This window comes from Mauremys mutica, chromosome 11 (genome assembly GCF_020497125.1).
Source record: "Mauremys mutica isolate MM-2020 ecotype Southern chromosome 11, ASM2049712v1, whole genome shotgun sequence".
Lineage (NCBI taxonomy): Eukaryota > Metazoa > Chordata > Testudines > Geoemydidae > Mauremys > Mauremys mutica.
Genome location: NC_059082.1, coordinates 71,029,559 through 71,054,047, shown reverse-complemented (window position 1 = coordinate 71,054,047; position 24,489 = coordinate 71,029,559). Strand labels below are relative to the sequence as shown.

The window sequence follows — 24,489 nt, the reverse complement described above, 5'->3', positions numbered from 1 at the left end:
TCTATTTAAACAAAACAAAAAACAAAGTCTTGAAATGTTACACAGCACTACTGACCTCAGCTATACATATCTGCATTTTGTAAGACAGAGAGAGCGGTTTACAGAACTTCTCACAAAGGCAGAAGCGTAGAATAGTGTAGCTATTTCAGAATAAAAAAAACAAGGAGTACTTGTGGCCCAAATAAATTTGTTAGTCTCGAAGTTGCCAGAAGTATTCCTCGTTCTTTTTGCTGATACAGACTAACACGGCTACCACTCTGAAACCTATTTCAGAATAATTAAACAACTGTGGACTGCTATTGACATAATTTGACCCCACAGGACTCCATCTTTTGAGGTTGTCTTCATGACTCTATTTCTTTTTCTGTGTACTGACAGAATTATTTTGCTGTTCAAACTTGATAAATTAAATGGAAACTGGAACATCTCATTTTTGCAAAGGAGGAAACACGATCACTCCCATCACTGGTGTCAATGGATATTCCTCTTCTGCAGAACTGCCTCACATTTACAGTAACACTTCCTGCATCTTGGTTTTTTCACTCTCCCACAGACAAGGTAAGTAAAGCTGGTGGCCTTTCTAGCTTCTGTTTGCTCAAAACTGCATGAACCCAAAGCCAAAGCATTTGGGGAGAAACAGAGCACGCAAAAAAATTTCTGACCAAAGGTTCAATCTTTAGCAGCACAAAAGGGAAGACAAGCCATGAATGGAAAAAGAAAAAAAAACAAACAGCTTGTACCAGAATGAATTTTTTAAAAAAAGCATTAAAGGTATAACAAGTTTAAGTGAAGACAAAACAAAAGTGGCTTTGGTTTGTAAGTGAGCTATTACTCAGTTTCACGTATTTGTTTTTAAAACGTTATGCCACAGAGTTAAGGGATTTTTATTTTTTCCACAAGCTCCCTCCTACGCTGCTGCAAGACAAAGCTTCAGCTACAAAGGTTTCCTTTAAGTTCTCCTCCCATATTTTTCACCCCAAAATCTGTCACTAACTCCCTGCCTAGCTCATTAGTTCCCCTTCCCGCACACATCTCCACTCATTTCTGTTGTACACCTTGCCCTTAGGATAGCCTGGGCCTATCCCATGGAATGCTATAATCCAGGGGTAGGCAACCTATGGCACGTGTGCCGATGGCAGCACGCGAGCTGATTTTCAGTGGCATTCACACTGCCCGGGGCCTGGCCACCGGTCCGGGGGGCTCTGCATTTTAATTTTAAAGGAAGCTTCTTAAACATTTAAAAAACCTTATTTACTTTACATACAACAATAGTTTAGTTATATATTATAGACTTATATAAAGAGCCCTTCTAAAAATGTTAAAATGTATTACTGGCACGCGAGACCTTCTAGTTCGCCTTAATGGTAGCACTGGCCCTGACTGGGGGATGGAAAGATGATGACAAACATTTTACGCACAGTATAGAATCTTTTACTTAGGGATCTCAAAACGCTTTACAAACAATGAATTAAGCTTCGTGACTCCCCTGAGAAGTATGTAAATGAACTTCTGGCCCCTTTCAACCGCCTGTGCCTGGCCCTTCCTGTCACCACCTTGTGGGGCAATCCAGCTTTTAGGCATCACTTTATGGGGTTTGGCTGCCCCCTTCTTTGCAGTTCACCCTAACTGAGTGACCACAGCTGGCTCCCCACTAGGACCCCAGTCACAATCACTCTCTCTCAAACAGATGTTTAGGTGCTAAACAAGCAATAATGTGCATTTCTATTGCACCTTTCATCTGAAGAGCTCTAAGCCATCTCAGTAACTCTGAGTTAGGGTATACAAACATACTCCCTCCTGCAACAGAGGAAGCTGAGGAACAGAAATCTAAAATCTTTCCTTAAGCAGATAACCAACCTCGAACCCTCACCTAGCAAATTCTCTCTAATAACCACCAGCTTCTGCAAGCTCTATTTATAGATGCATTGGGAGGATTTGATTTTTAGTTTCTTACACTTTTGACAGATAATATCAATGTTTATTTTTAAGCTTTTTGGGGTTGACATTTTCACAGCTGCAGGAAAATATAGGGGTCAGATAATTAATGACTGTTGACATTGCAATTCAAAAAGTTAAAGTTTTATAGCAATAAAAACACAAACTGTCAATATCATATGTCAAAATATACAAAATAAATATCCTTAAATCAAATGCTAAAAAATTCTCAAAAAGCATTTCCCTTACTTTACCTGCAAATTTCAATCATCACCAATGGAAATATTTTTTCACTGGTTTGTGTGTATGGTGAAATTGACATTTACTGATAAAACTGTAATCCTTCCAAGTCCATTTATAAACATTCCTCCTAAGGTTTCTACTTCATCCATTCATGCTCAAATAGCAAACACTGTTACAGATCTGGAAGCATCACAAAGAGACCAAATGTTCCAGATCTATTAAACCTGAACACTCCTGAAATATTGATAACATTTTGCTTTTTCTAAAGGAGAGGAAGTGACAGTAAATGATTTATACTAGAAGTATCAGCTTCACTGACAATGTGGTTATATTTATTCTCTGCTAAGCAACTTTCCAAAGAGTTTATCTGCATGTTTAGAACTAATGCCGTACCTGGTATGAGCTCTCCCATAGCATAATCAGGAAGACAAAGTTGTTAATTTGCCAGCATTATAGGAAGATTCATATTTACATATTTGCAACATCTTTAATGTTACAAATGAACAATTAATGCCTTAAAGCAAAACAGATATGGATCAGATTTTAATCTCTGTAAAACACTATTTCTTTAACAACTATTTATTTGTAAGTAGCTTTGCTACAATAATTAATGCAGCAACTGGGACTCTTTATTGCCAATTCAGGTTAGTGGTGAAGTTTCCAAAATGGCAGTCAGTATTAGAGTTCAGCTTGTGGAATTTTTCTTACTACTTTCCACTATTTCACTAGCACTAGAGCAGCTTCACCAGTAATAACAATGGCGCTGGTCATGTATCGGAATTTTAACTGCCATGTTGTCTAAGCCTGGTAGCGCACATTAGAGAACAGTGATTAAAATGTCAGAGCTAGTCTACAATAGCACCCCCCGCCCCTCCATTGTTGCTATCACCACTGGAACTAGACCAGCGGGAAATGCTAAGAAAAATGCTAACAGACCAAAAAAAAATCGAAGTGCTGGCTAAGGTCTGTTTCAAAATCCTATAGAAAATAGTTCTATGAGATTTTTCACTTACAGAGTCCAATCTGTCAGTCCTCCATTCTTGGAACTCTCACCGATTTAAAGGACTAGGCCCTTAATTTTGTCAAAGGATTTGGACACTTACCAATGAGCCAAATGTCCAGTTTAAGCTATTGGTGTTTAGAACAATACTCTTGCAACTCAAATTCACACAAATTAGTATTCTGTGAAATTATGTTTATTCCTGGAGATTGTTTATGATCCTTGAATGACAGACTAAAACAAAACAAAAAAATGGATATTCTAGATAAATTTGTACCAGTATACTAGATTTGTTCTAGGCCAATTGCTATGGTTACTAGTAAAGAAAGATGCAATTTACCAAGACGCTGTCAGGTTTTATTTGGCCCCATATTTAGATTTATAAATGCTTAAAAAAAAAAAAAGATAGGAAAATTTCTTAAGTTCTAGTGCAAGGAGAAACCATCTGTAGGGTTTGTATTTCCACTACTGTCCCAAGAGAATCTCACTGACTGGAAACTGACCATAAATTTAAAAAAAAAAAAAGCCACTAGTCTATTTGTAGTGTCCTAGCTAAAAGAAATGCAAACAGTAAATATCTTAGTAAAAAGAAAGTTAAACTCTAATTTTAAGTTTTCAATTATAAATACCAAATACTTTGTTAATAATGGGCAGATATTTTCCAATTATGTAATTTTGATGTAAACATTCTTATTAGATGCTGTGATAAAGCACATTATTTTGCATGCTACATTGAGCTAGCTCACATAAAAACAGATGACATTGTTTCCATAGGCATTAATGACAATTGAAAGTGACAACTTACATACACCACAGAACACCATCGCTTCATTGCTCATTAATGCAGGTCACCACTGTGTTTACTCTATTCCAGAAAGTCTCCAGAGGCAGCTAGATATAGCAGCAGAAGCTGATGAACTGCCAGTTGTGAGGAAAGAACGGGGCTTGGCTAACAGAATACATTCATCCTACATGTATATTCTGTGGTGTTATAACTGCATATTTGCTAAAACATAAATCAATTAATTTTTGCTGAATCATTTGACTCATGAATCACACATGAAAATGTTGTTAATATGAGTATTTGTTTAAAATCAACCCTTTCCCTCAAATATTTTAAAGGGGGTGAAGAAACAAACATTCTGCTAGAATTATCCCACTATTACCCTTCTAAAGTTACATTCTGTCCTTATTGGAAATCAAAGGGACTTTTCTGGCCAGGATGACTTCAATGGGGCCAGGATTTTACCCCAACAAATAGGTGCATTCACTTTCTAGATAAGATGTGGGGGTTTTAACCAAGTACTAAATGCTTCTCATTTAGAGCACTAGAAAATTCATATGTGGAAAATTATTTATTAGAGCCAACGTTTTTATCTCATACGTGTTCTAATTAATACCAAGCTGATCGTGGACCCGTACAGCACCATCCCCACCTCCTCACGTGGGAGGAGGAGCAGATCAATTGACTGTCAATAAAGAGGAGGGAAATTGCTAATAAATTCTATATGTTTGACTCCTTTGCCGTCCCTGTAATCCCTGCCCCTGCAGGGAAAATGAAGATTCAGTAGTTTAAACTGTGCATTTGGCAGAATCTAACACAAATGATAATGCCAAGTACCCTCCACCTGAGGACCTCAACGCATGTTGCAATGAACTCAGCTTCATAAAACCTCTGGGAGGTAAGTGAATATACTAAACCCCTTGTGTAAAGTGAGCCAATGGCCAAAAATTCAGGAATCTTGACTCTCTTTGTCTGAAACAGTAGATTCCTGTGACATCTTACTGAAGAATACAATAGTAGCCATCTGGGCTGGCCAACCCCAACAGCAAGATAGAGTAGGAGACGGTTGCTTATGCCAGGCAGCTGTCTCTACAAGGGGCAAACGAGTGGCTGCAGACCAGCACACTCTGTTATTCCTGCATACCCATCACCATGGTATCTGTGCACAATTAGCATGGGTCGCGTGGTGTTTCTCTCCTGTGATTCTGCGCATGTGTAAATCACCCTGGCAAGGTCCTCACCAAAGTCTGAATTCTCTTGACCTCCAGCACAGGCCTTTCCTATTTGAGATGAAGGGGCAGCAGTAGTAGGCTGTTATCCCCCATGTGGTCCCACCACTAGCATAGGGGCACATGGAACCCAGCTACGCACCGCTCAGAGACTTGTGCCCAAGTAGCCCCCATGACTCCAGCAGAGTTTCTTCAAAGGAGAGGGGCAGACTCCTGGGTTCCATACCCACCTCTGCCACTGACTCTCCATGTGACCTAGGGCATGTCACCTCCCCGCTCGGGGCTTCCCTCTACCCCTTTAAGAGAAGCCTCAGCCCGCTGGTCTGACACCTTCAACAAGGGTCTCTCAGCTCTCCCAGCACATGCGCACCGGCCGAAACAGACTGATGGCCGCTAGCCCTTTAAGAGCACCCCCACCAGGCGTTGTTAGCACATGCACAGTATCCACCTATGTTCTCTCGTCCCGCTCTCAATCAGAGCTCACTCAAGCTTCGCAGGCTACCATCGCTGGAAATGTCGAGAGGTCCCATCCGGTCCTTTCCCATGGCGGCTCCTCAGAAACTGTGCCCTTCCCCACCCCCGGGGAGAGGTGAGAGCTGCAGGCCCCAGGGGCTAGGGGCGGGAAGGGGGATATGGGATGTGTGTGTTCTCTGGAGGCGGAGAGTTGGGGAGCCCAGGGGGCGATGGGGGAGGGTTCTGGGGGGTGATGGGAGAGGTCAGACGGGGGACGTAGGGGAGGGGTCAGGGGATCCAGAGCAGGCTGGGGAGGGACACATGGTCGCTGGAGGCAGGGGGTTGGGGAGCCGAGGGGCGGGGGGGGGGCAAATGAGCTGGGGAAGGGGCATGGGAGACTCTGGGGAGCCAGGGGCTGATGGGGGAGGCAGGAACCAAGAAGTAGGAATGGGGAGAGGGGTGGCTGAGTGGTAGAAGCATAACAGGTGGCTCGGGGGGGTGTGTGTGAAAGATGGGAGATGGCTTAAGGGAGTCAGTGGAAAGAGGGCTGGGGAACCAGGAGATGATGGGGGTGGAGTCAGGAGCCCTGGAGAGGAGATGACCTTGGGGAGCCAAGGGGGATGGAGATAGGGGTTGAGGTGAGGGCTGGGGAGCCAGAAGATGATTGCAGGGGGGTGGCCGGAGCCATGGGACCAGGGGGTAAAAAGGAGAGTCAGGAAAGTAAGGCGAAGTGGCTGGAACCAGGAAGTGGCAAAGGAAATGGGATGACATAGGGGAAAATCAGGAGTTGTGTGAAGGAGGGATGGCTGTGTGGTTGGAGAAGCTGCAACCAGCGGGTGTTGGGTGGGGGAACTGGGGGGCAGGTATCTAGATGCAGTTGTGATCCATGTTCTCTACATGGATGGATGTGTGGGGGGCAGTCTTGGGTTATTTTAATGTATGTAGGCCTGGGGTACTAGATGCCAACAGAGGGGTTATGTTATCTTTTTCTCTCTGGTTAGGCAAGTAGAACTTGTGTTAGCATGGGAGTGAGCCCAGCAGTGTCTCAGATGGCTATGAAGGGGATTGTGGGGGTTGTTAGGGGAAGGATGGTGAGGTCTAAACTTTGACAATTCAGAAGGTTTGGAGAATTTGTTCAAACTGAAATTCTAGCTGTTTTAGGGCTCCTCAGCCCCCTAATTCATTTACAACCACTTCCAGCAACCCAAAATGTAGATACTTTGGTTTAAAGGTTCTGTATAAACAAAACAAAATTACCTGGAAAAACTAGCTTTGTGTTCCTGCTTCCCACTCTGTTGCTGATGTATTGGAAGCAGCATTCTGAATAGTCGTATTCAGTGTAGCTTCTTGTTTCGAGAAGATAGCATGGTATTTGAAATTATGTTGAACATTTTATTGATTTAATCTAAACGTTCAGTCAGCTCAAGTTAAGCACCACTTCATGTGCACCTGTTGGGGATGGATCACTTGACAATTACCTGTTCTGTTCATTCCCTCTGGGGCACCTGGCATTGGCCACTGTTGGAAGACAGGATACTGGGCTAGATGGACCTTTGGTTTGACCCAGTATGGCCGTTCTTATGTTCTTATTAGCTATATTAGCAATTCTGATTTTATCTATATTTGTGAAAAATCTGATGTACCATATCAAGTTCAGTATTTTCCCAGAGTTTATAATGCTTAAACTGCATTTTGATAGCAGTGCATCTCTCACCTCAGTGAAACTACTACACATTCTCAAGAAGTTTCCTCCATATTAAGTAAGTTTACACTTATTCAATTTGTAGATTTTTCCTAGAGAGCAATTATTTTAGATTTTTAGTAAACATTTTAACCACATGGATTAAATATTTATATAAAGCAGATTTTAAAACTAAATCTCTTATTGTAGTTGCTACATTGTAATGATCTTCAGCATGGGTAAATGTACAGTTGATACTTGAATTATGACAATAGATACTTGTATACTGCATCAGGACTGTTGACTTACATTTCAAGTAAACAGTTAACTTGAAAATTGCTTTTAGGCTTCTGAGCAGCTCAAGAGAAGCATATGGTCCTTAAATATTGGAAAAAGAGACTTAAGTGTTTCTTGAGTATCAGTCCTTTCTTGTTTTAGAAGAGGAATGATGAAACATTGCTTACTTTACTGCCACAATATCAAAAAGATGAGGCAAACTGGTTTACTTTCTAATATTTTACACAACACAATTTATGTCAGTTAAAAAAATGGAGAGACAAGGAACAAATGCCTCCTAGATAAATGTTTAAAGCTGGAACCTTATAATGTAATATGCACTATTCAATGCAAGTATAGTAAAACAACAGTGTCATCATTTGTGCCATAAAATTTAAGTCTAAAAACAAAAGAAGTGTCAGTTCTAAGGGAAAATGCCAATTAAAAGAGCCAAATTTGGAGGTACATTTACAAACCTCATATTGACAGCAACTCTGTTAAATTAATTTAGTCTCCAGGAAGATATATTCACTCTGCACAAAAGTTCAGCCTAAAGAAAAATGCTATAGGGGTCTTATTACAAAAACAGAATTCCCTTGTTCCTACAGTTCTAAATGGTGATTGAGTTCCTGAAACCTGAGTTCAAGAGCTCTCACCTAGCCTAAGCAGCAACTCAGGATAATAAGACAGATCCAACAAGTTATCATTCTTAAGTATTTTGATATCCCTTTATTTCAAGCCATTACTTTCAATACTGTTGTACTAACAAAACTGATATTACTATAATTTCTTTGGTCAACTGTTAAAGATATTTTGCAAACTGTGCTGCTTTCTTCACCCTTCAACTCTCTCCTTGAAGTCACAGATCACAGTCCCTGTAGCACTCTGATGCAGGAAGGAGAAATAATCCTGTAGTCCCTCCCAAATTCTAGTTCTATAGGGCAGGACAGCAGACTGTCTTCTGGCTTTAGCTAACAGATTGGCCACACATTCTTTTAGATTTTTTCCCCCAAAAAAATAATTTACAATAAGAGCCAAGGCACGTGTGAACAGAATACTTTTCAACACCATCCTTTGAAAAATCAACAGTATTGTTTAAAAACCTTCCTTTATTTTAGCTTATAAACACAAAGCACTTCTGATTACATACTAATAGCTAGTTCTCCTGGTAAATTTGGCCTCAGATAGTATGTTACTACAAGTCTCACACAGTTTGACTGGCGCTGTCATAAACTGCTTAATTAATGCATTAACAACTGAAATCACAAAGGAAGAGAGCATCCTGAAATTTAGCGTGGTCATTTCAAGGAGTCTGTCTGCAAAAGTATGTCTGAGAAAGAAACAGAAGAGGCAGATTCCTAAACAACTGTGTATTTTTCCATCATGCACAGTACTGGTCTCAAGTACCCAAAGAAACAGGATGTCTGTCTTCAATTATAAGGAAACCTTGAGAAATTTGACCTTTTTAAAACAGTTTTGAAAGACAAAAATGTATGATACCATGTTTTAATGATGATTATTAAAATAATTCTATTCGCTTTCAATATAGCTACAGTATGGAACTGCATCTTGACCTTGACCAAAAGGCATCCTCTACACAGTTGGGAAGATAATGCTTACTGCATGCTAATTTGAATCCTTAAAACAAAAAAAAATTATCCTGTTTCTTCTCTTACCCACTTACTCTGTACAAAATAGAAACACTGTTGAAACAAATACGATACAACAAAAATTAAACTTTATCTCCTGACTGTTCCCTAGACACATCCCTCCTTGAGTAGTCATTTTGTAGGACCTCTCAGCAGTAGTAATTTAGAAAGTGTAGGATTTCACGTGTACTAAAACATTGCTCCCACAAATTATTGTATTATACCTCCCATCTGTCTTCTAATAGCTATGTACTTTTCTATTTGTGTTAATTGGCTATGTTTTTGTTTAAACAATAAAATGAAATGCCACATTTAAGCTATTTAAAGTCTCAAACAAAATTTGAAGGGATTTAAATATTTCAGGATGGGATTTATGGCACAGTCCTGAAATGGAGACTCCTAGTTCCTGTTGCTTTTAGTTGAATATTTTTGTAGAGTCACTTTTTTTCCCACCCTACCCTTTTCCTTTACTGAATTTCCACACAATGACTTAGATTTGACCATCACCGGACATGTGAGCAGCAGCAACAACAAAAGTTACAGCTGGAGCCTATATTAGTCCCAGCTGCAAGGGATCTTGAGCTGCATTTACAAAATAAAAGAGAGCCAAATAGGCACAGTGGAGGAACTCTTTTCTGTAAATTTGTATCATATCATAACTCAACAAACATTTCTTTAGTTCTTTCTAAACTCAATTTTCCTTTTCAATTCAAAACATTTTAAAAAAGCTTTTGCCAAATAAAATAAATAAATAAAGAGAGAAAAGTATTTTTAAAAAAACCAACTTTACTACAGAAAGCCAGAAAAATAATCACTTCCATATGGACTTTTAAATCTAACATACCAGTATGAATGTTTGTGCCAAGTCCATCCACCCACAGGCTCCACAGACTTTTGAGAATTATTTATATTTCATTTTGATTAACAATTTTACCTAGGCTTCCCATTTAATAATAAAGTCTAGTTTAAATTTGTCAGCTCTCCAACAAAGGTAGATGATGCAAAGTGAAAAGAAGTTTCCAAACTCTAAAAACTATATAAATGTAGTTACATAAAGGTACACTTAGGATACCAGCGAAGTCACAAGTAAGGACTGCAGGACTGGTCCTTTGGACTATTCTTCCTATGTGTGTGTTTTAAAAAAATATCAGCTAATTTTTTAGAACATTAATTTGTGCTTATGTCATATACCGGTATAAAACCAACACTAAACCTTACAGCACCTCCAACTTACACTGCACAAAGTGAGACTAGAGTTAGAAATATTTTCATTTTAAAATTACTTGAAAAAAGTTTCAGATCAAGTATTCAAAAAATATTATGCTTAATGCACAAAAATCCACTTCATACAGCCAGAAAAATAATCAGTTCCATATGTTCGTTTTATCTGTCTTTACGAATACATCTACAAGCTGAAATGTCACAAAAGTGCCTAGAAAGGCTGACCTTGTGGAGTAAACAGGAGACAGGTTTGAGAACCAACCTGGGGACTAAGAGTAACTAGTTCATAGAACTGGTGAGTGTTGTGAATGAGGCAGCTCAGCAAACTAATAGGATGCCCTAACAGCACTTATTTACCATCATTAGCTAGAAATAAGAAGCAAAAAGATGAGAAAGACTGCTGTGTTTAAGAGGAAGAAAGTGATCTATAGTCATAGATGAAAATCCTCTCTTCTTTATTTCACTTAAGAGTCAGTTCCTATACAAGTTCTGATCCAGGGCTTCCAGTTGTGGAGGACAGAAGAATGGGAGGAAATTACAGCAAATGTCCTCCTTACCCATAGACAGGAGGTGAATTATACTTTTTTTAATGCTACAATCACACAATAAGGCATTTTTCAGTGTCAAACAATAACTGAAGAGAGCAGTATAATAGAATACAACCAATTTTTAAAGTCAATTTAATAAGAGTCGATTAGTTAAATTATAAGGCTTTTCATTTAAGAAAGTGATTCCAGGGCTTTACTTCCATATTGCAGATCTACCTATTCCAACTTCTGGGCTTTCCAATCATAAATGTGACAGACAGGCCCACTCTGGACTAAGTGGGTTACAGATTTTTCCTTCTGGCATGTACACTTGTGTTTAAAATATGTGGACAGCCTAAATTTAGGTTTGATTTAGCTTGATAGCTCCTGAAGGAGGTACACTCTCCAAATGCAAACTCTCTAATTTGGCTGGGTCCCAAAAAGAGTGGGACCCCAATTGAACAAAAATAAAATCTTCATTTTTTCCCCCAAGTAATCAAGTTGGCAGATCCCTTACAACGGATTATCAGCCTGCATAGTTTGCAGGCAGCTTTTCAAGACAGGCACATCTAAGTTGCACAGCACTTAACATGTGTAAGAAATGGGCCAAACTCCTCTGAATCCTCTCTACCAGAACTCTTAAAACACACAAAACGAAGCCCCTTTCCTGAACACATTAAGAGGTTCACAGCTGGAGAACCCCCATCCTGCAGGACTCCTCTGCTGGAATAGCATCTCTGCTCCACAGGGCCTCCTCCAAAAGCCTCTTGCTTTATCGTCAATTTTCTCAGCTGCCCTCTCTCCCAAGTCCCTGACTGGTCATTTATGAATCATTAAAAGTGGAATGTGCTGCAGCTTTATAAATGGAAGAATTACGTATGCAAATAGTCACATAATCACATAGTACTTGGAAACAGCACACATTCCGGTGGGAACATTTCTCTTTGGTCTAGAATGAGTGGGCAGGAAGTACATTTATCCAGACTGGTGTCTCAGATGAACAAGAATAGTGTTCAAACCTTCATTACGAACAAGAGAAAATACAATTCCTTATTTTGCAATTTCCAGATATGCAGTGCAATCGTAAATTAAATCTTAAAAGTGCCACTTTGCGATGCTATCATTCCATGTGTAGAATTCCCATTTACATCAGCAGGAGTTGTGTGGGTCACAATTGGGCACATTATGCTAGACTTCTTGCTAATGAGGTGAAGTCCTTTATAAAGGTGTAATATTAGGGGTTTACAAAAACAAAAGGGGCTATTCCAGTTTTTTAAGCCAGGGACAGGAGGAAAGAAGTGGAAATGAAGACTATCATAAGAACGACAGGTACCTGCAGGGTATACTGTAACCTGAACAAGTAGGAAATATGCAATTTCACGCTGTAAATTATGTTGGCTGTTAATTATGTGGTCATATAACGAATCAAGTCTACAACTCAGAGGTGCTCCCATGCAAGACATTCAGGAAATAGTAGTCTCCTTATTTACACATGCTCAAATGTTTCTGATGGAAACTTGAAAGTTTTACTCTAAAAATAACAGACTAATTTGTCTTTTTCTAGTCAAGGCCCATGTGTACTAACAACATTATAAACAAGCCCAATCCAACTTTGGGGAAAAGGATAGATTTTGAACCAGATTCAAACTTCACAGCCGAATCTTATCTCCAATTTTTACTTTAAATATTTCGTCATCAAGCAAGGGCCATAAAAGTTAATAAAATGGGAATCTATAAATACTTAGGAGCAAGAGAGAGAAAGAAAGGAAAGTGTAGGCCTATTACTTGACAGGAAAGGAGAACTAACAACAGATATGATCAAGAGGGCTGAGGTTTTTTAAATACCTATTTTGTTTCAGACTTTCCTTAAAAAAAAAAAAATTGTGACCTGATGCTTAACAACAAGAGGGAAAAGAACACAAATCACAATAGGGAAAGAACAGGTTGAAGATTATTGGGTAAGTTAGATGTATGTATTCAAGGCAGCAGAGCCTGATGAAATTCATCCTACGGTATCAAGTATCAGAGGGGTAGCCATGTTAGTCTGGATCTGTAAAAAGCGACAATAGATAGATAAATATTTATACCTGCCTCTGGAAATTTCCACCACATGCATCTGACGAAGTGGGTATTCACCCACGAAAGCTTATGCTCCAATACTTCTGTTAGTCTATAAGGTGCCACAGTACTCTGTCACATCCTACAGTACTTAAGGAATTAGCTTAAGAAGTCTCAGGACTATCAGCAATTATCTCTGAGACCTCATGGAGGCTGGGTGAGGTCCCAGAAGACTGGAGAAAGGCAATCATAGTATCTATCTTTTAAAAAGGGAACAAAAGGACCCAGAGAATTACAGAACTGTCAGCCTAACGTTGATACATAAAAAGATATTGGAACAAGTTATTAAACAATCAATTTGTAAACACGTAGAGGATAACAGGGTAATAAGTAATAGGCAACATGGATTTGTCAAGAACAAATCATGCTCAACCAACCTAACTTCCTTCTTTGATAGGGTTACTGGTCTATTAGATGAGGAGGAAATCCAATATACATGATTTTACTAAAGCTTTTGAGAGTCCCACATGACATTGTCACAAGCACACTACAGAAATTACTATAAAGTGGGTGCATAACTGGTTGAAAGGCCATATGCAAAGACTAGTTATCAATGGTTCACTGTGAGGCTACAGTCAGGGGCAACAACAGGCGAGGAGGCGCATGCAGCACCCACCACGGGGGAGGCAAGGGAGATTCCTGGACCTGAGAGGGGCACTAGGAGCACATGCAGTAACAGTGGTGGGGGTGAGTGTGCAGCTTGGGGGGCAGGAAAGGGGGGCTCCTCCCCCCAGAGCTTGCTGCTGCCGGCAGGGAAAGGGCTGGGGGGAGTCCTCCTCTCTGGCCCCTGGCCCGGAGCAGCCTGCCTGTACCTCAAACTCATCCCCAGCCCTGCCCCACCCCCGAGCACACACACCCAGTCAGAGCTTTCACCCCCCACTGCACCCTCAACCCTCTGACTGACCCCTGAGCCTCTCGAGCACCCCAAACCTCCCAGCCCCCGACAGAGCCCTCACCCCTACTCTCACCCTGAGCCCCTCCCATACTCCATACCTCTCATCTGCAGCCACACCCACAGCCCTCACCCCTGCACCCCATCTCTCTGCACCCCTCCCATCCCAAAACTCCCTCCCAGAACCTGCACCCCCTCCCAGAGCCTGCACCCCAATCCTCGGCCCTGCACCCCAGACCTCCTCCCTCACCCAAACTCCCTCACAGAGCCTTGGGCGGGTGGGGGGGCAGAGTTGGGGGGGGCAGGTTCCGGGCACCACCAAAATTTCTACAAACCTGCCACCCCTGATCCTGCCCTGCAGACCTGAACTCCGAGCATTCTCAGGACACATGCTGATCCCTAGTGGCCACTGCTGATATCCAGCACCTCCCTCCTCTCTTAACCTGTGAGTCCCTCTCTGGATTGGAACCGGACTGGAACCAAAGACCATCTTGGAAGCAACATTACCAGCCCAAGCAGTCACAAATCATGAGTTAGACCCCCTAAAATCACAGGCTCTACTGCCGCCACTTCATTCATTCTTCGGCGGCAGGCCCTTCCCTCGAGAGGGAATGAGGGACCCGCCACCGAAGAGCCGGCCTTGGGGGAGGGCGCAATTTTATATTCTTGCCTCAGGTGCAAAAATACCTAGTTACGGCTCTGGTGTGGGCTCTGGGGTGGGGCTGAGGATGAGGGGTTTGGGGTTCAAGAGAAGGCTCCGGGCTGGGGTAGGGCCGAGAGCAGAGCCTTGGGGGTGGGGGTGGAAGAGGAGGGGGGGCCCTGGCCCCCCTCACTTTTGGGAAGGCTCTGACGCTCTTGTCTGGTCAAGGAAGACTAACCTGGCAGTCTTCTTCAGGACTCCCTTTCCATCCTAGAGGAAATTACAGACTCAGTCCTGCAATTTTTCCACGTACCAAATTCTCATTTAGTGAGTTCCTATTGAGCTTTTTATATAAAGGGAAACTGAATGACCAGGCAAGAAACTGATCAACATAATCTGGCATCACAACACAAGAGAAGGGAATCTAACAGATGCTTTTTTTCTGAAAAAATGACGAAATATTACTGTGTCTGTGTACTAAAGGATCATCTTTTTAATGCTACTTTTAATAAGAAAAGTTGTCTGCTTAAAATTGTTTAAAAAAAAAATCTACCTACAAGTAGATCCAGTACTTAATGCAACTGGGGAAATAACTATGTAGCACTTAATTTTCTTTTAATTAAACCTTATATCATCATCAAATTATGGGTTTAAAAGATCTCCAAAATGTAATGAAATAAACGTTACACAGATGTTCACCAAAAACAAGAATGTTTTTACTTCATAGCAACCAAATAGGTCAAACCACTTCCTTTTTCAGACAAATCTCAAAGGACCACAAAACAAATGGTTTTCTAGTGGATTTTATATATCTATCCCTGCTAAGAGGAAACAGTGCTGTCCAAAAAATTTGCTTTCCCATGAAATTGCTGGATTCTTTTTAAAATTAAAATCACTTTGCCAGATATTTGCTTGAAAACTATACATACATGTTAAAAATAAAGTTACTTTACTATTGTGTGATTTTTAATGAAGATGCACACAAGTCAAATAACTACTCCGTATGAAGAGACTACAAAGTGAAGCACTCAGACCCAGGAATGCTCAAGTAAAGTTGTGTGGACTACCTTATTCTCTGCTCCCAGGCACCTTTAATTACATGATCACATACGATATATTCCTGCCTCAATCAGAGCACAGTACAGATGTGCTCAGGGAATGAGTCAGTTCTTAAATGGTTATTTTTATTGTGAAGGTTCAGCATGTGCCTATGTACCTTATTAACTATACATGCACTCACACCCTTTACTAAGGCCAATGTTTCACCAAGATGTATACTTAAATATCTTGCTGAATTCTAAAACTAAAGGAGAAAAGGATCATACAAGGGATGTTTCATTTGCTGTACACCATCCACTTTTTGAAATTAACCAACCTGGGGAAACCCTGCCTCATTCAATCACCACAGTCCACTGTCTCATTCATTGTCCATCCTGATGCACATGTTGTATGAGAAGAAATACTATGTGATTACATAATCGACTATACCTTGAAAGAATGCACTCAAGGAGGCGCTGCACAAAAAGATAGAATATAAACTCTTCAGAGCAAGGATTAAGTATAAAACAAGAGAGAACAAAGAGATTAGGGTTGCCAGTTTTGGTAGGACGTATTCATGGAGGTTTCCTCACATGACATAATCTTTAATTAAAGATTAATCTTTAATTCCTGGAGACTCCAGGACAATCCTGGATGCTTGGCAACCCTAAAAGAGATAGACAGGAGAGTACAAGGAAACTAGACAACAGGGGTCAGCATGACAGGCAGCACATGTACAGCCTAGCTGTTATCTTTTTATAATTTATTTTTATTTTTATTTTTTGGGGGGTACACACTAAAGAAGAGGAGAGATTTAAAGGAGAATAAGTGTTAGTGCGAGGATGTTCATGGGGAGTGTGTATGAAAATTTAACCAAGTGAGCAATGGAACGTGGCACTAAGGGCAAATCAGAGGCAGGAGCTGAAATCTCAATGAAGGATGAGAGATGATAGGTAGGCTATGAAGGGCCCTGGAAGTGAAGACAAGGGGCTTATGTTTGATGTGACAGAAAAGAGGGAGCCCCTGGAGGGATGCAAAGAGACGGATGACATGGTCAAAGCAACAGGTTAGGAGAATGATTTCTGAATGGATGTCACTGAGGCAAGTTTGCATTTGTCAAGGCCAGAGAGAAGAAGTTGCAGTAACTGAGACAAGAAGATGAGAGCCTTAACAAGAGTTTTAGCTGCGCAGAGAGACAGAAAAGTATCTTAGAGATGATATGTAGAAAGCACCAGCAAGATGTAGACGTAGCCTGGATTTGAAGACCTACAGAGAGCTCTGAGTCGAAGATGACACCCAAGATACAGGCCTCAGCAACAGGCAGGATGGTGGCGTTGTCCACAATGAATGAGAAAGGAGCTAGTGAGGAAGGCTTGTGGGAAGGTGGGGCAGGGAGCATTGGTGATGAAAGGGAGATGGGGCACCAGATGGAGAGGTAAAAAAATCCCATCTATGACCCCCACAATTTAAGATGGGACAGGCTAAAGAATTCTTATGTTGTATGGAAAGAGCAAAAGGAGAGTGACAGGTTAAGAGAAAGGGAAGGGATGAGAACGGACAAGAGAAAGATCAGGAGATGGGATGGGGTTACTGAGGCAAGTGGAGAGTTTGGAGCAATGGTTTTCAAACTTTTTTTTCTGGGGACCCAGCTGAACAAAATTATTGATGCCTGCAATCCAATGGAGCTGGGGATGAGGGATTTGGGGTGTGGGAGGAGCTCAGAGCTGGGGCACGGGGGTGAGGGCTGCGGGGTGGGGCTGGGAATAAGGGGTTTGGGGTGCAAGAAGGGTTTCCAGGTTTGGGGGGGGGGCTTAGGGCTGGGGCAGAGGATTGGGGCATGGGGTTGGGGTGCAGACTTACCTCTGGTGGCTCCCAGTCAGCGGCACAGAGGCAGGCTTCTCACCTGTCCTGGCACCATGGACCGCGCTGCGCCTGAAGCAGCAGGTCTGGCTCCTAGGCGGAGGCACACAAGCAGCTCTGCCCGGCTCTTGGCCGCAGGCACCACTCCCCCCCGCCCAGCTCCCATTGGCCGAGTGTGGAGCCAGTGCTCGGGGCAGGGGCAGCGCGTGGAGTCCCGTGGCCCTCCTGCCTAGAAGCCGGACTCGCTGCTGGCCACTTCCGGGGTGCAGTGCGGTGTCGGAGCAGGTAGGCACTAGCTTGCCTTAGCTGGGCAGCACCACCGACAGGACTTTTAACATCCTAGTCAGCGGTGCTGACCAGAGCGACCCAGTGCCTTACATGTCAAGACTGACTCAAACTTGGTTTAGAGGACAGCAAACTTCTGCATGTGAGAGGGAAGAAGGAAAGAGTTGTAGGAGGGGGAAGAGAAGGCAAGCTGAGGGAAGGGGAAAGTCACATTTTGTAAATATTCTCCAGTGTAAAAAATGGCAAGATTCTATGCAGAGATGGAAGCAGAGGCACAAAGAGGGAGGGTTTGAGTAGTTCATCTTGTGGGTGAACTGGAGCATATATTCTACAAAGACATCCAATCTTGCTTTAAAAAGGGTAGATCCTCAGTTAGTGTAGTCACATCTCCACTAAGTGATGGAGAATCTACCACACTCCTTGGTACGTTGTTCCAGTGGTTAATTGCCCTAGCCTCTTAAAAATTGCCCCTTACTTCTAGTTTGACTTCTTCTAGCCACTGGAGATTGTTATATATTTGTCTGAGATTAAAGACTTTTTTAGTATTATCGTCTCCCTGTGTAGGTACCTATAAACCATGTTCAAATTGTCTCTGAACTTTCTCTTTGACAAATAAATAATCTGTATTCCTTAAGTCTCTCATTGTAAGATCTGCTTGCCAGACATCAAATCATTCTTACTGGTCTTTTCTGACCCCGTTAAAAAATTTTCAACATCCTTTTAAGAAGTGTTGACACTTGGCCTGGACACAGTATTCCAGTAGTGATCTTACCAATGCCATATGGAAAGGCAATATCTTCCTATTCCAATTTTATATTCTTCAGTTTGTACATCCAAGGATCACATTAGCCATTTTAGCAATAGCATTGCAATGGGAGCCCACACACAGCTGGTTATCTACCATTATCCCCTGTCAGTGCTTTGCAGTATATAATCCCCTGTTCTCTACGTATAATGTATAACCTTGTACTTGTTTATATTAATATATATTGCTTCATTGCATCATGACATCCAAAGAACTATGTGTAAGGGACTATTTATTATTTACCACCTCATGAATTTTTGCAATCTCTGCAAACTTTATCAGCAATTATTTCATATTTTCTTCTGATGACTGAAAGGAAACATTCAATAGCACTGGGCCAAGAACAAATCCTTAAGATTTCCGCATTAAATTTAAAAATATAATGATTAATAGGAATCATTTATCAGTTAGCTAGTTTTTAATCCATTTAATGTGTCATGCTGATTTCCCATAGAACTATTTTTTAACACAAATCTCATGTAATATATTAGAATTCTATAAGGTATTTGACATGACCAGTTATCTTTTGCAACCAAACTTGTAATTACATCAAAGAGCAAGGCCTATTTATCATGAAACCATCCTGACTGATATTCATTATATTTCTGTCCATTAGTACTTTACTGATACGGTTTCATATCAGCTGCTCCATTATTTTGCCTGTGATCAATGTCCAGCTAACCAGTCTAAACCAAGGTCATCTCATTTACCCTTTTTAATTATTGGCAGAACCCAGGCTCTCTCTATTTGGAATTTCCCCAGGTTTTTGTTTTTTAATTAACATCAATCCTCAGAGAGCTTCTTGACCAACTCTTTAAAACTACAGGTGCAAGTTATCCAGACCCGGTGCTCTGAAATCAGACATATGTAATAGATGCTGGTTAACATACTTTTTGGTTACTGTTGGAATTTAAGCATATCATATTATATGAATACAGCATATAGTTATGGTTCCAAACACAGAAAAGAAATATTTGTGTATAATTTATGGTACAGTGAATTTCCAGTTCACATGGATTTTTCAGTATATATTCTCCCTTCTACAGGCTTTTACAGAGAAATGGAAAATATGGGACACAGACAGATTGACTTGAGCCTAAGAATACTTATTTTTAACTCCTACCATATTTAAATTACTTTTTTTGAAAACCAGTTTTAATTCTTTTACCTGTTTTTTTCAGGGCACTTTTGCCTTTATTATTAAATTTATCATCCTTTAACCTACAAATGGATAACTGTGCTTTTTCCATTTAGACAGAGTGAAAGCAGACTTACTACATTTGCTTTGTCAGTAAGCTGTTCTTCTGTGGCCTGTGTGAAATGTGCTGGTGGTTTCAGTCTAGTTCCTCCTGGGCAGGTGCCTACACCACAGAAACCAACACCACACTTGGCATTCTCGTTGGCAGTTCCAGCAGAGAGGTCAAGGATTGAAAGAACCTGAATACTGAATTACTCTTTCATGCAAAGAAATGCCTCAGAGTTTAGGACTGAAGTACACAGTTTAGGGAAAAATATGGAGAAGTTTACATTGCACTGCTTGTGCTGTAGCTCTTTGGAAAGGGTGGAGGGATTTTTATCTCTGTGAATTCAGCACCTTATATAAAGTTAACCAATGACATCCCCCCCCCAAAAAAGCTACTAATTAAAAAAAGAGCAATAGACTGATTTTGCAGTCCTTTCATAAGCAGTATTTTTGATGACCTGAATGGGAGAGAATATGCAACAACTGCCTAAGCACCACTGGAATCAAATTCAAGAAAACAAATGTAACAGAACTAGAACTGATCCTAATACAAAATAACTGGAGCCATATTCTGCCATAAATTTTTATGCAGAATGATCTGATTTGACTAAGAATTTTAAGACCTGGAAATTATCTCAAAACAAACTTTCACTATTTATCACTACACAAGCATAACACCTGCTACCAAATGCAAGGACCTCAGATACCCAAATGCAATACTAGCACCATATTAACTGCAGCAAGAGACGTTTCAGTGTAGTAAAGTCATAAAAGACATCATTTCAAGCTGGGGAAGGAAGGCGAATCAACATCATCTCCTGCATTAAGTACAAAGATCCTTGTAATTAGAACACAACAGACAGCTGAAATAAAACACTAATTAATTTGGATCATATACTACTCCTATTCCATGCACAGAGCCTCTTTGAAATCAACGGGAGTTTTGTGTGATAATAGATGGTATGACATGGGCCTTTATGTCCACATTTATACTACCGGGAAGGTGTGGGGGGGGGGGGGAAGAGTTTAAACTAGTAGGGAGCATGTCCTACATTTGACAGCTTCTCTATCAAATTTTATTTTTCTTTTTTAACGATAATGCATAGCTGTTTTCATCCACACATCTCAAAATATTTTACTAAAAGAGGTGCATATAATTTTTCCCATTTTACAGATGAGGAAATGGAGGCACAAAGAGGTGAACTCAAGATCACACATAAGGCTAATGACAGAGCTGATAACAGAACCTAGGTGTCCATAATCCCAGTCCAGTACCCTAGCCACTGATTCACACTGTCAAATTCATTTATTTTTATTAATTGAACACCTCTTTATGTGGGTCTTTCAGTGACAGGCAAGAGAAAACTATTTTTAACATAGTAAAAATGGCATTTTAAAAGCTCAGAAATCAGCACAGAGTCTCAGGGCAGGTGTAGCTAAAACTGCTGTTAATTCATTTTAAAACTGACTAGACACGTCACCCTGTATATATACTCTCTTGTCATGATATGGTCAATTTTCTTACCTCTTGTCATTCCAAAATCTAGTTAGTTTAAAATAATCTTAAACTAATCCTACTCTACCAATGGAAGTTTTGAACAAGAAAGGAAAGCAGGATTATGCTTTTTCTTATGAAAATAAGTGTAATAATCACAAAAGGCTAATGTAACAGTTCAAATACGCTTAATGTAGAGACGGGGCAGTTTCAGTTATTTGGATCTGTAATATAATAATGCTGACTAAGGACACTTGTAAACTATACAATAATTTGACCACCTCGAATAGTACATTTTTTATTAAATAAGATGTGACAAATAATCTGAGAAAAAATAATAGAATTGACTTTTTCAGTAATAATTAGATCCATTTTGAGGGTCCAATCTTTGCATGGTGCCAAGTACTTCAAATCCAATGTACCTCAAAGGGAACTGAAGGTGCTCAGAACCTCAAAGTAGGCTCTCTGCACCTTATGGCTGAAGAAACCAATTTTTCACATACTCTGCAGTGTGAAAGTTAAATTTTTCTGCTGATTCAAGCTCATACAAGGGGAAAATATTTATATTAGATGGATTGAATGTCAATAAACAAGCATATTAATGTATCCTTCATATATGTGAAAATTCAGTGATATACTGTTGATATACCCTTGATGTAATACCAAGTTGTTTTAAAACATTAAATCTTTAATTTACTATTTTTCTGCTATTTACTACAGTGTTTTCCCATTACTATTAGTAGTAGTAAAACCACTTTTTTTCCCTTTTCTTCTTTTTAAAGAAAAGTCGTATCTTATTGACAAAACAGCTAAGGGAAATAATTGCTGAGAAATATTGATGTTTGCAGACAGACTGTTTGTAGGATATTTTTCTGTGATGTTACTGATGCATCATGGCATTTTTTCCACTTGTCAAAACAAATACCACACCCACTTTCTTTCAGAGTTCTTCCCTTACTACTTTAAGAGCTATCAATCACATTACAACTATTAATCTTACCACTCATTACTTGACATATTTATAATGAAACAAATATAATAATCCATACACAATTACTGTTTATTTTATTTGGAAGACATCTTGATTAACAACCTCATCCTGAAAAACTACCTCTGATATGGACCACAGTTAATCAGCATCCTCATTACTGATGGCATTGAGAATTGGTTGGTCAGACAAAAAGCTTCACACAAACAATGCATTTCAGATTAAACAGAGAAAGCCCTGGTGCAAATCTGTTTGGGGTCTATTAGCTCATGTAGTTGTACAAACTAACCCCTGAAAGGTCACAATTGTATTAAAAGATGGTGAAAGAGGCACATCCTGATTTTCTAAGATGTGTATTTGGAAACATCTGCCTATGGAAATTGTTTACCTTGTGTAAACTGGATGAACCACTCAGTGATTATCATTGCACCTACATTAAAATTACACACAAATGCAGGCCTGTTGCAGAATATAATTAGCCTTTTCACTGTCCATTATTTACTGCAAAACACACACAATTTTTGATAGGAGCAGCAGCTGCATACAGTGTGCAATGAGTTCACTGTGTTGAGACACAAGAACAAACAACTGGCTGTCAATATAACACCAGGGGCAAGTCAACCATGAGAGCTGGCCAAACGTAGACGCACACAGTGAGTTCTACTGTCAGGGTGTTTAAATCGACTTCTCTTTTCCAGCACTCTCACACAGACCCTAAGCAAGTGAGCATTCATTTTTCCTCCCTCAGAAATGTTTGACCTTTTGGGGGGTAGAGGAGATTCATAAATTAGGGTGCACAGAGCCCTCTATTGTTGTCATTAGCACATGGAACTTGAGCAAGTCAATCCTAATAGGAGCAATGTCCCTAGACTAGGATCAGCAAAGACTGGCAGTACTTGCACATCCCTGCCAAAAGGATAAGGCCCATTTCTCCTCCAACAACATTCCTCTTTATTCAGGATCCAGAAGCCTGAAAACTATTCACTACTTGTTATTATAGTCACTTCCCTTGGTTTTCCCCCAAGAGACATTAATAAATATGCAAAAAGAAGGTCTAGGGGGGATAGTGTGGGGGCTGAGAGAGACGTGTATGAATGGGATTGTTATGTGGGGGAGGGAAGGAAGGGCAAAGTGGATGTCTGGTGGGGAGCACAAGTGGGCGAAGGGTGAGAAGGACAATACAGCAGGGTGGAGGGGACAGGGTGAAAATATCGAGTAAGTGCTGTGCATTAAAGATGATGTGGGGGAGGCACAGTCGGGGATGTGGAGCAGGGTGGGACTGATGGGGTATCCCAGGGCGCTCGGCAGAAGCGGTATATGGTTGCAGGGGAGCAAAGAGATGGGGTGGGGGGCAGGCAGGAGGGTGTGGCGAGTGTCACGAGAAGGGGCAGCACGGGTGGGAGGCGATGGCACGGAGGGCGCGGCGGAGGTGGGCTGTTCGTGCGTGGGAGACAGGATCGGCGTCTCCCTGAGAGCAGGACGCTCCAGACAGGGAGGGAGACACCCGCTGCCCTCCCCACTAGCAAACGCACAGCGCCCAAACGGGGAAAGCCGGGGGCGGGGGGACGGGCCCCCCAGCTCGAAGCCTCACGCACGAGAGACCAGGTACAGGAGACCGTGTCCCAGCCAACACCCGGCGGCCCGGCCCCCCCTCTACTGCCTCCCCCAGCCCCGGCGGCTTCCCACACCAACTCCGCCACTTACCGCCGCCCTCCTCGTCCATGTCGGGCGCCGTGAGCAGGACCCTCGGGAGCGGTAGAGGCTGAGCGAGGCCCGAGGGGTTCCCCAGCTCCCGGCCCGTCGCCCCCTCAGACTCACACACACAGCAGCCGCCCCGAGCTCAGCCCTGGCGGCAGCAGCTGCTGCCTCTCCCCAAGCCGCCCGCCCCCTCTCATGTGACCCACAAAGAGTGGGAGGGGGAAGGCGGGCCGGGTCGGGCCCAGCCCCGGGCTGCCTCATCCCCAACCTTCACTCTGGGGCGGCACAGCGACCGCCCACCCAGCTCTGGGGCTCCGGGGAAGGGGCACCCCGTGGCCTGGGGTCCCTTCCAGTGTCAACAGGGCTCTTGCCGGGTGGTGTTTTCTCACACACAAACACACACCCGTGGGTGGAAGGGGTAAAGCTCCT

General features: G+C 41.5%; 1 protein-coding gene across 1 annotated transcript in view; it reads right to left on the bottom strand.

The window, feature by feature from the left end:
- The window catches only part of CYTH3 (cytohesin 3), an 81,044-nt gene extending 56,881 nt beyond the window's left edge, over positions 1–24,163 (bottom strand). The window contains exon 1 of the mRNA XM_044979012.1: positions 24,067–24,163. Within this exon, the coding sequence (XP_044834947.1) occupies positions 24,067–24,085 (19 nt within the window). The 5' untranslated portion in view covers positions 24,086–24,163. The remainder of the gene's footprint in view (positions 1–24,066) is intronic.
- Positions 24,164–24,489: the final 326 nt, after the last annotated feature.